General features: G+C 37.3%; 1 protein-coding gene across 1 annotated transcript; it reads right to left on the bottom strand.

Annotated features, from left to right (window-relative positions):
- Window positions 1-192: 192 nt before the first annotated feature.
- LOC143036817 (uncharacterized) lies at window positions 193-2551 on the bottom strand. The gene is made up of 2 exons (XM_076204611.1): window positions 1169-2551; window positions 193-1098 (listed from the first exon to the last, which is right to left on the bottom strand). Exon 1 carries the CDS (start codon window positions 2181-2183, stop codon window positions 1731-1733), a length of 453 nt encoding a protein of 150 aa, XP_076060726.1. The 5' UTR covers window positions 2184-2551; the 3' UTR covers window positions 193-1098; window positions 1169-1730.
- Window positions 2552-14324: the final 11773 nt, after the last annotated feature.

The raw sequence follows: 14324 nt of genomic DNA, 5'->3' as shown, positions 1-14324 counted from the left end.
TCCAGGGGTGGGAGAGGCCTCAATTAAATAATCTGTTGTTAGCATGAACATAATTAAATTGTCATACTTAAATAAGTTAACAAGTTCATGAGGGATATCCCTAATAAATAAAGTAGAAACCAGAGCTAGAGTGGTAGAAGAGTTGGCAGATAGGGTTGATCAAAGAATACTGGGATGGTTTGGGTTTACAAGAAGAAATGAAGATGGACCGGCAAAAAAGAGTGAAAGTGGATGGAGTAAACTAGGGAAAGACCGAGAATGATGTGGATGGGTAGGGTGAAAGAGACGTTGGATGTATAAGAGGAATGTCGGTTGAATTGGAAAAAGAGAGGGCAAGATGTAGGTGTGAGTGTAGAGTAGTTGTGAACAAATGAAGGTTTGATCCAGGCCAAAAGAATTTCTTCGTCTGCTCTGTAATTTTCAAATGGATGACGGGGGAGGTTTTTCATGTGATAAAGTGGTGAGGGTAACCAAGCTTCAGCTGTAGTGCACTGTTGTGGTGTTTTGTTTTGCTGCATTGCATCGAACTGGTTCGGAGATAAGGGTGACTTTATCCACGAGGATCTAAGAAAGGACAACTATTCCACCCCCTTTAGTTATCACCACTGGTTCTTTCCTCTTTGCTGTCTTTGTTCTTCTTCAGTAGTTTTCTTGACATCTTGGTAATTCATAAGTTCACTCAAGTTCAGGTAAGTAGGCCCCCTGCCTAAGTTCCTATTGAGGGTGAATGAAAGAGAATACTTTCAGTGAACGTGTTGGTCTCAATCAGTACACCCGAGAAGTCCCGAGAGGAATTCTCAACGTCACGTCAAGCCACCTTTGTTCTGACATCACTCTGTTTTTCATCCAATAGTCTTTTACTTCTCAAACCAATGTCACACCTTAAGGGCGTAACGTTTCTTTTCTGCACCAATGATTTTTCTCCTCCACCTTTTCTCCAATTGGAGAGGCTGTTATACTCTTCTAAACTACGTCACAACGTAAGTATTATGTCGTAACAAAATATGGCTTGTCGCTCACAGTTTTGATTACATCAGCATTATTACAATCAGCCACCTCTGTATCAACATGCAACAACCTCGTCGGTCGTTTGTTTACCTAGACAGGACGGTGACTAAACAAATCCCCGACTCAGCACTTCCCATTCGGCTGTCGGTCGTTTGTTTACCTAGACAGGACGGTGACTAAACAAATCCCCGACTCAGCACTTCCCATTCGGCTGTCGGCCGTTGTTTCATAACAACTGATCTTGGATTAGCATTAGTTCTCCATCTACCTAATTGTCTACCTCCATCTACCAGCCTCTTACAGCAACAAATGGGTTTTTAGATGAGTGAGAGGTGGGCATGTGCTTTGACTTGGCAACCCCACTTTTTAAGCTGTAGCATTGAAAAAGATGAAAGCTAAAAAGACAAATGGTTGTCATCTGGAATGTCAGTGGAGAAATTATAATGGGGTGACTGATGAGATTGATTAATGTGAGGTATGTTCAATAAATGATGAGAATTTCAGAAGAGATTATTTTCATAAGCTTACAAAAATTTGTCTCCTTCAAAATAGTAGTCTCTCGCATCTACACACTTCTGCAGAAGTCTCTCCCAATCCTCAAAGATCTCAAGTCCTTCAGGTAATTTCCCGATGCCTGTTTCAGCTCCTGTGTTGACTGGAATCTGACTCCCTTGAGACTGTCTTTCATATGTGGGAACAAAAAGAAGTCACAAGGGGCCGGGTCAGGGCTGTAGGGTGGGTGTTGTAACACTCATTCCCCTGCTGGCCATCCACTTGGTAACTAGTGTTGACCCATGGGATGGGGCATTGTCCTGGTGGAACCACCATTCACCACTGCACCAATGTTGCAGACTGTTCTTCCTCATCTTCTCCCTATTAATGCTTTGACCCTCAGGAACCCGTTCTACATGAATGAGCCCCTTGAAGTTGAAAAAAGGAATGACCATGGCCTTCTCTTGTGACCTGCTCATCTTTCTCTTCTTGGGCCTGGGGGATGACATGAGCTTCCACTGGGCACTTGGACATTTACTGTCAGGGTCATTGGTGAACACCCAACTCTTGTCACAAGTCACTACCTTATTCAGGAAACCTGAATTAGCCACTATCATATCGAGAATGTCAGTGCAGCATTCCTTATGAAACTGTCTCTGGTTGTCAGAGAGAATCTTTGGCATGAACTAGGCACAGACTTTGTGGAGCTTCAGATCTTTGGTCAGAATTGTATCCACTGTGCCAATACTAATACCAGCAGCATCAGATATCTTCATAGTTATTCGATGGTCTTGCATCACTATCCTTCACACTTTCTCAATATTTTCCTCCTTATGTGTACTGTTTAGTGCTCCAGATCTGGTTTCATCCTCAACCTGTTCATTTCCTACAGAATTTTTTTTAAACCATCTATAGAATCTTGCTTTACTCATCAGTTCACCCCAATAGGCCTCCTCTAACTTTCCATAAGCTTCTTGTTTGCTTAAGTTTAACACAAAATTTGATGGCATAATCTTACTCCTTGTTTCCCTACATCTTGTTAAGTGTTGACAGACCAGTAAACTGGATCAAAATGGTTCCACAATATACACCGCTGCATTCAAACCTAAAAATATAGAAAGATGCCAATTAGTCATTTTGTAGACATGTATGTGTACTTCACAATGAAGAAGCTTTTTGATCTGAAGTTTTCTCATTATTTATTGAACATACCTCATATCTTCATAAGGGAAGGATGAGTACTGGTGGATTGGACAAGTGCATGTTTCACTATACAAAAGGAAAGGGGATAAGTCTGCTGAGTGTGGTTGGTAAGGTGAATGGGCATGTGTTAAATGAGAGGATCATGAGAGAAATTGGAAGTAATTGAAGAGAAGTGTGGATTTAAGAGAAAGAGGGTGCATAGTTGTTGTTTTTTCTTCTTTTTTTTAGGAAGATATGCAAGAATTGTTTTGGCAAAAGTTTAAAAATGTTTTATGGGCTTTGGTGGAATTGGAGAAAGCATATAGCAGGGTTCAGAGGTATTCTGAGGTGTATTGTGGATGTACGGAATATGCATCTGACTTGGGTTCAGACCTCTTAGAAATTTATAAGTTCTGAGTCTTGGAGGCAGAAGTGTTCAAAAATTTGTACAGTGCAATATGAGGAAGATGCTGCATGGTTCCACAAATAGCACAATTGACTGGGTTAAGGCAATGGCAATCATGTGGAGGAGTGATGGCAGTGTGAGATTGTCCACAAATATAGAAGAGCCAGTAAACTGTAGTACATAACAATATAGGCAAGGGTCAAGGAATGCATGAAGGACATTGACTTCACTGTTTGGTATAATCAAAGCATTCACATTTAAAACAAAGAGGAGTTGAGGGCTAGTGAATATCAGCATTATTTAGAGAAATGGGAGTCCTTTTGGCATTATTTGTTTTTTTGGGGACTGTAGACTTGTTGATTTTTGTTCAGTTCTCCAGAGTTGTGTGGATTTAAGTGGTCGTGGGGCATTAATTACAATCATTCAGGAGTCGAAGGTTGTCCAATGTTCATTTTAATCCAGGTTGGGACCTACTTCTCAGTAAGGGTTGAGATGTGGAACAAAAGAACAGTGTAAGTTTGGAAATGTGACATCTTTCAGTGGTGTGGAAGAAGCAAGCCGATAACAGGTTTAGTGACTGTTCTGTTGCAGCAATTACTGTTCCATCTGGGTGAGATAAGGAAGGTAACTGCCAATGCAACACTGGGTCAAACAGGTTCAATGTGTGGAAGGGGATGGGTTCATTGTCCTATAATGTGTGAATGTTAGGGGGGTGGGAGTTACAGGGCAAGGCAAAGGAGCTTTGATGTGATTTGGAGGAGCTGCTGCTCCTTCCCACCTGTTGATTAATACGTTTTATTATTCTGGCTGCAGAGTGAGTGACCTTGCTGGGAACAATTGCCGGCTACCCAACTTGTATTTACCTAGTTGTATTTTCCGGGAAGGGGAGCTATGCTCGTGGTTTCCTGTCTTCATATCTTGTGTATGGGAGGCTATGTTCAGGGTGCCATTTCTAGTCCATTCCCCATGTAGGGTAAGCAGAGTAAATCCTTGAGAGAGCACCTCAGGCATGAAGGTGGCTGCTAAAGTGTAAACCTACACCTCTACACTATCCTACAGTACAGAGTACCCAGTGACTAGACCTGCACTATCCACTTGTAGGTTGTACCTAGAGGATTCCAGAGATCACTTCTCTTCCCCTACTGTCTCCATGGCTGTCAGACCTACTGGGTCATTAGAGGGAAACAACAAAGTTATTGTAAGTTTAGCACATTGGTTCCCAACTTGGGACACCCAGAACCTTGAGGATCTGCAAAGATGGTACTGTGCTTGGAGTCTCCCAGTCTGGAAACCAAGTAAACATTAGACACCATCCTTACAAAATTTTATTTTTTCTTTCCTATTTTATAATCAAATCAGTTGTATGTCAGCCATGGGTGTAGCATGTTTTTCTTAAGCTCTAGTTGGCTGTTAATGACATCAGGAAAATCTAGTTGGTCAAAACATTCAGCTATGAATAATTGTATTGTGAAGACGTCGAAAATTGACTATTTGTTTATTTTATAATTATAATTTTACCTTAATTTCCAAATGTAAAATGCATTGATGAAAAAATTTACTTTCATTTCAGTAATCCATGCCCTCGTACAACAGTAAGAGAAATAAATGTTTCCAAAATATAATTTGTTACACACATTTTTCTCCAACTGCTTTGAACTGTTCTTAAAACTAACATGTCAATCAACTACAGTAACGTACATACGAAATTGTGTACACATCTAGTACAAAATCGACCTTTTCTTAGTACACATCAGTGTTGCCGTTGTACTAGTTTTTCGCCAGTTATGAGCTACAATAATATGGAAAACTTGAGTTAAAGTTTTACACTTTTCTTTTTCTAAATAATCGAAAATATAATTCTTTATATTACTTCTATGTTGAAAATTTAATTTTACTTAGACATTTGTCCATTGTATATAATAAACATTCCTAATTGTATAGCTTTTTCTAATATACAAAGTGATTGGCACTCTTTACTGTGGTTTCCCATTAAATCTTAACGTTTTCTATAGTCCGCTTAAGTAATAAGAGAACGTAGCACTACAAGCTGTAACACTGCTACACGGTGATTCAAGGCTGCCACTCGTAGGAATTTTACCCTATAATAGGGTAATTTTGGCAGGTGTAATATATATATATGTGTGTGTGTGTGTGTATTTACCTAGTTGTATTTTACGGGAAGGTGAGCTATGCTCGTAGTGTCCCGTCTTTATATTTCATTTTATCTAGACTATTTTTAAATTCATGTATTGTTTTTGCACACACCACTTTCTCATCTAACTTGTTCCAAATCATGTCTATTACTCTGAGAGGACAGCTATTCTTTTTCAGATCTCTTCTATAGCTGTCTTTCTTGATTTTCTTTCCATGTCCCCTTGTATTTCTTTCATCCCATTTTATTAGATCCTCTCTATCAATAATTTCTGTGCCTTTCATGATTCTGTGAATAGTTATCAAATCTTCTCTCTCTCTTCTCTGCTCTAGTGTCTGTAGCTCAAGTTTTGCTAGTCTCTCTTCATATGATAGTTTTGAGAGTGTTGGTGCCAATTTTGTAATTGCTCTTTGTATTCTTTCAAGTTTTGTTATACATTTTTTGTATTTGGTGACCACATCGTTGCTGCATATTCCAATCTTGGTCTTATCAAAGTGATTAATATTTTCTTCACCATTTCTTCATCCAGGTATGTAAATGCCATTTTGATTGTTCTTATTAAATTATAAGTTTCTCCAAAAATCTTGTTTATATGTTTCTCAGGTGACATATTATTCATAACAATGACTCCCAGGTCCTTCTCATTTTCTATATATATATATTTTTTTATTCCTTCTTCTCCCAATTTATATGATCCTTCTATTTTTTTTTTTTTTTTTTTTTTTTTTTTCTTTTGCTTTTTCCAAATTCCATTATACTACACTTTTTGGTATTGAACTCCATCTCCCACTTCCTACTCCATTCCCATACTTTATTGAGATCACTCTGTAGTGACTCACAATCTTCTTCCGTGTTCACTTTTTTTTAACAGTTTTGCGTCATCTGCAAAGAAGCTCATATAACTTTCAATTTCTTTATCCATATCATTAATATATATAGCAAACATTATTGGGGCCAGAACTGTTCCTTGGGGAACACCGCTTATTACTTCATCCCAGTTAGAGTGTTTGTCTCTTATCACTACTCTCATTTTTCTTTCTTGCAAAAAGTCTTCCATCCATTTAAGCAGTTTGCCCTGTATTCCTCCTTCAGTTTCTAATTTCTTAAGTAACTTCTTATGTGGTACTTTGTCAAAAGCTTTTTTTAGGTCTAGAAATGCACAATCAGCCCATCCATCTCTTTCTTGTATTATATCTATTAGCCTTGAATAGAAACATATTAAATTGGTGACGCATGATCGTCCTTGTCTGAATCCAAACTGCCTTGGATTTAGTACGTTGTTTTTTTTTCTAAATACTTTACCCATCTACTTTTGATAATTCTTTCACAGATTTTTGCTATTGTACTTGTTAGAGAGACTGGTCTATAGTTTGTAGGGTCCTCTTTATTTCCTCCTTTGTATATAGGTACTATATTTGCTCTTTTCCAATCTTTTGGAACTTTTCCTTCTTTCAAGGAACTGTTTATTATGCTTTGTATTTTGTCTGCCAGTTCATTCTTGCATTCTTTCAAAATCCAGTTTGCTATTTCATCTGGTCCATGCGATTTTCTGACATCAAGATTACTCAAGTGTTTCATTATTTCGTTCTTTGTTACTTCTATTTCATAGGGGGGACTTTCTCTTCCCATTCGATCTCTCCAGGTTGTATGTTCTCCCTTGTAAACACCGATTTAAAATGCTTGTTCATAATTTCCGCCATTTCTATTTCCTCTGTGTATTCAACTCCTCCTTGTCGTAATTTCTCTAATTCTTGTTTGTTTTTCAGTTTGTTGTTTACAAATCTGTGAAATAGTTTTGATTGATCTTTACATTTTCTATGACATATTTTTCATATTTTCTTTTTGCGTCTCTGCACACTTGTACATATTAATTTCTATAACTAGTATATATTTTCCATTTTTCAGGTCTTCTGTGTTTTTTCCATCTGGTCCAGGCTTTGTCTCTTTTGTCTTTCAACTCCTTATAACTTTTGTTGTACCAGCACTTTACATATTCTTTTTCTTGTTTTTGTCTTGGGACATACTTTTCCACTCCTTTTTTTTTTTTTTTTTTTTATAAAATTTTGTCAAAATATTTCATTTCTCTTCTACTGTTGTATCTTCTTTGTGTATTCTTTCCCAGTTTTCATTTTGGAAGAATTCTCTTATTTTATCAAAATTTGTTTTTTCATACATCAATCTTCCTTTTCTATATTGTTCATTTCTTTTCATGTATTTTTCCTCATTTAGTTCTAGTTCTATCAATATGTGGTCACTTTTACTTATTGGTGCCTGGTATTCTATCTTTTCCACTATTTCAGGTTCTGATGTGATTATTAGGTCTAGTCTCGATGGTTCTTCATTTCTATACCTAGTGTTCTCTTGAATCCATTGTGTCATTGTGTGGTCAATAATCATCTCAAGTAGAACATTTCCCCATGAGTCTTCTCCACCCTGTACTGTCATCTCTTTCCAGCAGATTTCTTTGCAATTAAAGTCGCCCATCATAACTATTCTTCCTCCATCTTCCATTATCTTGTTTAATGTTATTCTTGTGTCTTCTAACATACTTTTATGTTCACTCTCTTCCCACGAGGCTGTTTTTGGGGGCACGTAGTTTATTACAAACTTTCTGCTCCTCTTATTTCTGTCTTCTACTTCTATCATAATCATCTCTACTCTATTCTTTCCATATGTGACACTTCACGTTTATATCCTTCTTAGGAACATAACTCCACCCCCTTGTTTTATATCTGTTTCTAATCCAATAATTATATGCATTGTGTCTTATGCTGTTGGGTGGTAGTGGACCTTTTAATTTTGTCTCTACAATTCCCATTATGTCCAATTCTTTTTCCTTCAGATACTCGTTCAGTTCATTCAGACCTGTTATTAATCCATCTATATTTGTGTAGGACACTCTTAACTTTCTGTTATTTCCATTGTATTCTCTGTTTCTTTTTTGTTTCTGTTATGGTCCATTTCCTCACTTTCATATTCACTACTATTCAGTAGAATTCTTCTTTTTCTGACTCTGTTCTGTTCTCGTTTTTTTTTTTTTTTTTTTTTTAGCTTCTTGCCTTTTCTTTTTGTCTTCCTCTCTTTCCTCTTTATTCGTTTCTCTTTTTATCCATACCTTTTTATATTGTTCACTTGCTGCTAGCTTCCCTGTTTTTGCTAAGATATTCTCTGTTGTTGTTTGTGACCTAAATTTAATCTTAATTGGTCTGGTCTTATCAGTACTATATTTTCCGAGTCAATATCTCTTCAATTTGTTTCATGATTTAAGGTTCATCTTCCTGAACTAATTCTAGTAAACTGTTTACTTTTTCTTTGTCCTCTTTAATTCTTGTGGTTCTATTTTGGTTAAATTTCTCTTCCATTCCTAATATAATTATACATTTCTTTTTGTCTGTTAAGTGGAGATAGAATGTAGATTGAGAGAAGCGAGTAAATGCCTTGGTGGATTAAAGAGTGTAATGAGGAATAGACATTTGGGAATGGATGCTAAGAGGAGACTGTATGAAGGAGTGATTGTGCCAACAGCACTGTATGGGGTAGAAACATGGAACATAAGAGAAGAAGAGAGGAGTTTGAATGTGTTTGAGATGAGGTGTCTGAGAAGTATGATGGGGGTTACTAGGCTAGATAGAGTGAGAAATGAGGTGAGGAGAACAGGGGTGGAAAAGGAGCTGGGAGATAGGGTTGATGAAAGAATATTAGGATGGTTTGGACACATGGAAAGAATGAGTGAAGAAAGACTAGTAAAAGAGGTGTGGAAGGCAGATGTGGAGGGAGTGAACAGGAGGGGACGTCCTAGGATGAGGTGGATGGATGGGATGAAGGGGGCTTTGGGGAAGAGGAGAATGTCAGTTGAGGAAGACAGGGGTAAATGGAGAATGGTTGTATATGGATGATGTGATTGCATGAGGTGGAATGGGCGGGTGGATGGGGGGTGAGGCAGTATGTGTGAGCAAAATTTGACGCAGCCCAAAGGGATTTCTCCCCGTCCTCTCATTTTATGCAATGGGGGGACGGAGAGGGGGTGTCGCCAATTTGATGAAGCGGCCTTGCTGTGAATGTGCTGTATCTTGCGACACTGCTTCTAACCCAGGGCAGTGGACAAGGTGCAGTGATGACCCGTCATACAGGAGGTGCTCAGATAAGAGGGAGGGTGGAGCGGTGTGGAGTGTATTCAGGGATGGAATGGGTGGGAATTATTTTATGCCTTTTTCTTTTTGGCTAATCCCCTTGTAAGGGGGAAGAAGCCTTGGTATATGTAAGTCTCTTACTATATTCTCCTTCTGTCTCATCACTTTAATAACTGAGTCTTCAGTTTGTTCTTTCATTTGTTGTTTAATTATGTCAGTAAATGCAACTTTACTGTTTTCTTGGATTTTTTTCCAGCCCTGTGCTTCCTTTGCTATGGCCTCTTTATTGTCTTTATTATTCCTCTTTAATTCCTCATTCTCTTCTTTAACTTCTTTTAACTGTCTTTTTAATTCTTCTATTTCTAAAGTTAAGTTTTTGTTCGCCTTCTCTAGTTCTTCCAATCTTTCAACTCTTTGTGCAATTTTGGCTACACTACCGAACCTGTTTTCCCAATGCTCGGTCATCTTATCAAATTTCTCCTCTAGTCTTGCCAATCGGGGGAGGTTGGTATCCCCCCCCCACCCTCTTTAAATCCCTGGAAACTATTATCATCACCTTCCACTGTGCTGCTCTTATCTATACTTCTAATCCTTATATTTTTGTTTATCCCGTCATCACCAAAGTCATTGTCATCAGTCCGCCTTTTGTTTACAAGACGCCTGGCCTCCTGGACCATGTCCCCCTCTTCCTCATTTCCCTCAATAATCCTTCCCTTTCTCCTTCCCTATCACCCCCCCCCACCTATACCACGAGCTCTCCCCTTCCCTATAAATACAATAAGGCACTTCTTGGACGTTGAGATCCACGTAGATTTTCCTTTTTCTTCGGAACTCTAGTTCTCCCCGTCCATTCGACGAAAGGGTGTGTGTGTGTATGTGTATTTACCTAGTTGTATTTACCTAGTTGTATTTTACGGGAAGGGGAGCTATGCTCGTGGGGTCCCGTCTTCATATCTCATTTTATCTAAACTATTTTTAAATTCATGTATTGTTTTTGCACACACCACTTTCTCATCTAACTTGTTCCAACTGTCTATTACTCTGTGAGGAAAGCTGTTCTTTTTCAAATCTCTTCTATAGCTGTCTTTTTTTATTTTCTTTCCGTGTCCTCTTGTATTTCTGTCATCCCATTTTATCAGATTCTCTCTATCAGTAATTTCTATGCCTTTCATGATTCTGTAAATAGCTATCAAATCTCCTCTCTCTCTTCTTTGCTCTAGTGTCTGTAGTTTAAGTTTTTGTAGTCTCTCTTCATATGATAGTTTTGAGAGTGTTGGTGCCAGTTTTGTGATTGCTCTTTGTATTCTTTCAAGTTTTTTTATACATTTTTTTGTACTTGGTGACCATATCGTTGCTGCATATTCTAATCTTGGTCTTATCAGGGTGATTAGGATTTTCCTCACCATTTCTTCATCCAGGTATGTAAATGCCACTTTGATTGTTCTTATTAAATTATAAGTTTCTCCAAAAATCTTATTTATATGTTTCTCAGGTGACATATTATTCATAACAATGACTCCCAGGTCCTTCTCATTTTCTACTTTTTTTATTCCTTCTTCTCCCAAATTATATGATCCTGTTATTCTGTTTTTGCTTTTTCCAAATTCCATTATACTACACTTTTTTGTATTGAACTCCATCTCCCACTTCCTACTCCATTCTTGTACTTTATTTAGATCCCTCTGTAGTGATTCACAATCTTCTTCAGTTTTCACTCTTTTCAGTAGTTTTGCATCATCTGCAAAGAAGCTCATATAGCTTTCAATTCCTTCATCCATATCATTAATATATATAGCAAACATTATTGGGGCCAGAACTGTTCCCTGCGGGACACCGCTTATTCATTCCATTTTGAGTGCTGATCTCTTATCACTACTCTCATTTTTCTTTCTTGCAAAAAGTCTTCCATCCAATTTAGCAATTTACCTTGTATTCCTCCTTCATATTCTAATTTCTTAAGCAACTTCTTATGTGGTACTTTGTCAAAAGCTTTTTTTAGGTCTAGAAATGCACAATCAGCCCATCCATCTCTTTCTTGTATTATATCTATTAGCCTTGAATAGAAACATATTAAATTGGTGACGCATGACCGTCCTTGTCTGAATCCAAATTGCCTTGGATTTAGTACGTTGTTTTTTTCCAAGTATTTTACCCATCTACTTTTGATAATTCTTTCACAAATTTTTGCTATTGTACTTGTTAGAGAGACTGGTCTATAGTTGGTAGGTTCTTCTTTATTTCCTCCTTTATATATAGGTACTATATTTGCTTTTTTCCAATCTTCTGGAACTTTTCCTTCTTTTAAGGAACTGCTTATTATGCTATGTATTTTGTCTGCCAGTTCATTCCTGCATTCTTTCAGAATCCAGTTTGCTATTTCATCTGGCCCATGCGATTTTCTGACATCAAAATTACCCAAGTGTGTCAATATTTCATTCTTTGTTACTTCTATTTCTTCCATAGGGGGGACTTTTTCTTTCCACTCAATCTCTTCAGGTTGTATATTTTCCCTTGTAAACACTGATTTAAAATGTTTGTTCATAATTTCTGCCATTTCCATTTCCTCAGTGTATTCAACTCCTACTTGTCTCAATTTCTCCAAGTCTTGTTTGTTTTTCAGTTTATTGTTTACAAATCTGTAGAATAGTTTTGGTTGATCTTTACACTTTTCTATAACATCTTTTTCATATTTTCTTTTTTTCCTCTCTGCACTTTTGTACATATTCATTTCTATAACCAGTATATATTTTCCATTTTTCAGGTCTTCTGTCTTTTTTCCATCTGGTCCAGGCTTTGTCTCTTTTGTCTTTTAACTCCCTACAACTTTTGTTGTACCAGCATTTTACATATTCTTTTTCTTGTTTTTGTCTTGGGACATACTTTTCCACTCCTTTTTTGTAAATTTTTGTCAAAATATTCCATTTCTCTTCCACTGATGTTTCTTCTTTGTATATTTCTTCCCAGTTTTCTTGTTGGAAGAATTCTCTTATTTTATCAAAGTTTGTTTTTTCATACATCATTCTTCCTTTTCTATATTGTTCATTTCTTTTCATATATTTTTCTTCATTAAGTTCCAGTTCAATCAATATGTGGTCACTTTTACCTATTGGTGTTTTATATTCAATCTTGTCCACTATTCTAGGTTCAGATGTAATTATTAAGTCTAGCCTCGATGGTTCTTCTTCATTTCTATACCTAGTGTTCTCTTGTATCCATTGTGTCATTGAATGGTCAGTAATCATCTCAAGTAGAGCATTTCCCCATGAGTCATCACCACTCTTTACTGTCATTTCTTCCCAGCAGATTTCTTTGCAATTAAAGTCGCCCATCATAACTATTCTTCCTCCGTCTTCCATTATTTTAGTTAATGCTATCTTTGTGTCCTCTAGCATACTTTTATATTCACTCTCCTCCCATGAGGCTGTTTTCGGAGGCACATAATTGATCACAAATTTTCTGCTCTTCTTATCTCTGTCTTCCACTTCTATCATAATCATCTCTACTGTATTCTTTCCATATATGGCACCTTTCACGTTTATATCCTTCTTAGTCAGGAACATAACTCCACCCCCTTGCTTTTTCTCTCTGTTTCTAATCCAATAATTGTATGCATCATGTCCTACACTGTTGGGTGGTAGTGGGCCTTTTAATTTTGTTTCTACAATTCCCATTATGTCCGGTTCTTTTTCTTTCAAATAATCATTCAGCTCATTCAATCCTGTTATTAATCCATCTATATTTGTGTAAGACACTCTTAGTTTTCTGCCACTTCCATTGTGTTCTCTGTTTCCCTTATGTTTTTCTTTTGTATGTCGAACTTCCTTAGTTTCATGTTCACTACTCTTCAATAGAATCTCTCTTTCTCTGACTCCGTTCTGTTCTCGTTTTTTGCCTTAGCTTCCAGTCTTTTCTGCTTTTCTTCCTCTCTTTCCTCTTTATTCATTTCTCTTTTTATCCATATCTTTTTGTGTTGTTCACTTGTTGCTAGTTTCCCTGTTTTGGATAAGATATTCTCTGCCGTTGTTTGTGACTTGAATTTAATCTTAATTGGTCTGGTCTTGTCTGTGCTATACTTTCCGAGTCTAAATTTCTCTTCGATTTGTTTCATAATTTCTGGTTCATCTTCCTGAACTGATTCTAGTAATTGGCTTACTTTTTCATTTTCCTCTTTGATTCTTGTGGTTCTATCTGTGTTGTGTTTCTCTTCCATTCCTAATATAATTATACATTTCTTCTTGTCTGCTAAATCCCTTACTATATTCTCCTTTTGTCTCATCACTTTAATAACTGAGTCTTCAGTATGTTCTTTCAATTGCTGTTTGACTATGTCAGTGAATGAAATCTTATTTCCTTCTTGGGTTTGCTTCCAATTTTTACTTTCTTTAGCTATTGTTTCTCTGTTTTCTTTACTATTCTTCTTCAATTCCTCATTCTCCCCCTTTACCTCTCTTAACTGTCTTTTTAGTTCTTCTATTTCATCAGTTAAGTTTTTATTCGCCTTTTCCAGTTCTTCCAATCTTTCAACCCTTTTTAAAATGGTGTTCATATGACCTAACCTACTCTCCAAGTCCTCGATCACCTTATCAACCTTCATCTCTAGTCTTGTCAGTCGGGGGGGGTTTGTGTCCCCCCACTCTCTTTAAATCCCTTGAAAATATTCTCATCACTTTCTGCTATATTGCTCCTATCTATACCTCTAATCTTCACATTCCTATTAGACATGTTATCATCCAACTCGTCTTGGGGTCGTTTGTCTACCTTACGGCGGCCCGTCAGGGCCATTTCCTCCACCTCCTCATTACCTTCCATTTCCCCAGCAATCCCTCCCCCTCTCCTCTTTCCTTACTTTCCTACTACCTCACGAGCAATTTCCCCCCCCCCTGCAAATACAAAAAGGCACTTCTCTTTGCGTTGGTATCCACAATCTGCACTTTTCTTCAGAGCGTTCTTCAAG

Source organism: Oratosquilla oratoria, chromosome 21 (genome assembly GCF_046742065.1).
Source record: "Oratosquilla oratoria isolate Oo_2021 chromosome 21, ASM4674206v1, whole genome shotgun sequence".
In the NCBI taxonomy this organism is placed as follows: Eukaryota; Metazoa; Arthropoda; class Malacostraca; order Stomatopoda; family Squillidae; genus Oratosquilla; species Oratosquilla oratoria.
The sequence above is the reverse complement of the archived record's forward strand: the minus strand, read 5'-3'. Positions and strand labels throughout refer to the sequence as shown.

Coding starts and splice junctions, on each gene's coding strand:
- LOC143036817 (XM_076204611.1), bottom strand. CDS start 2,183: ATGCCAAAGATTCTCTCTGACAACCAGAGACAGTTTCATAAGGAATGC.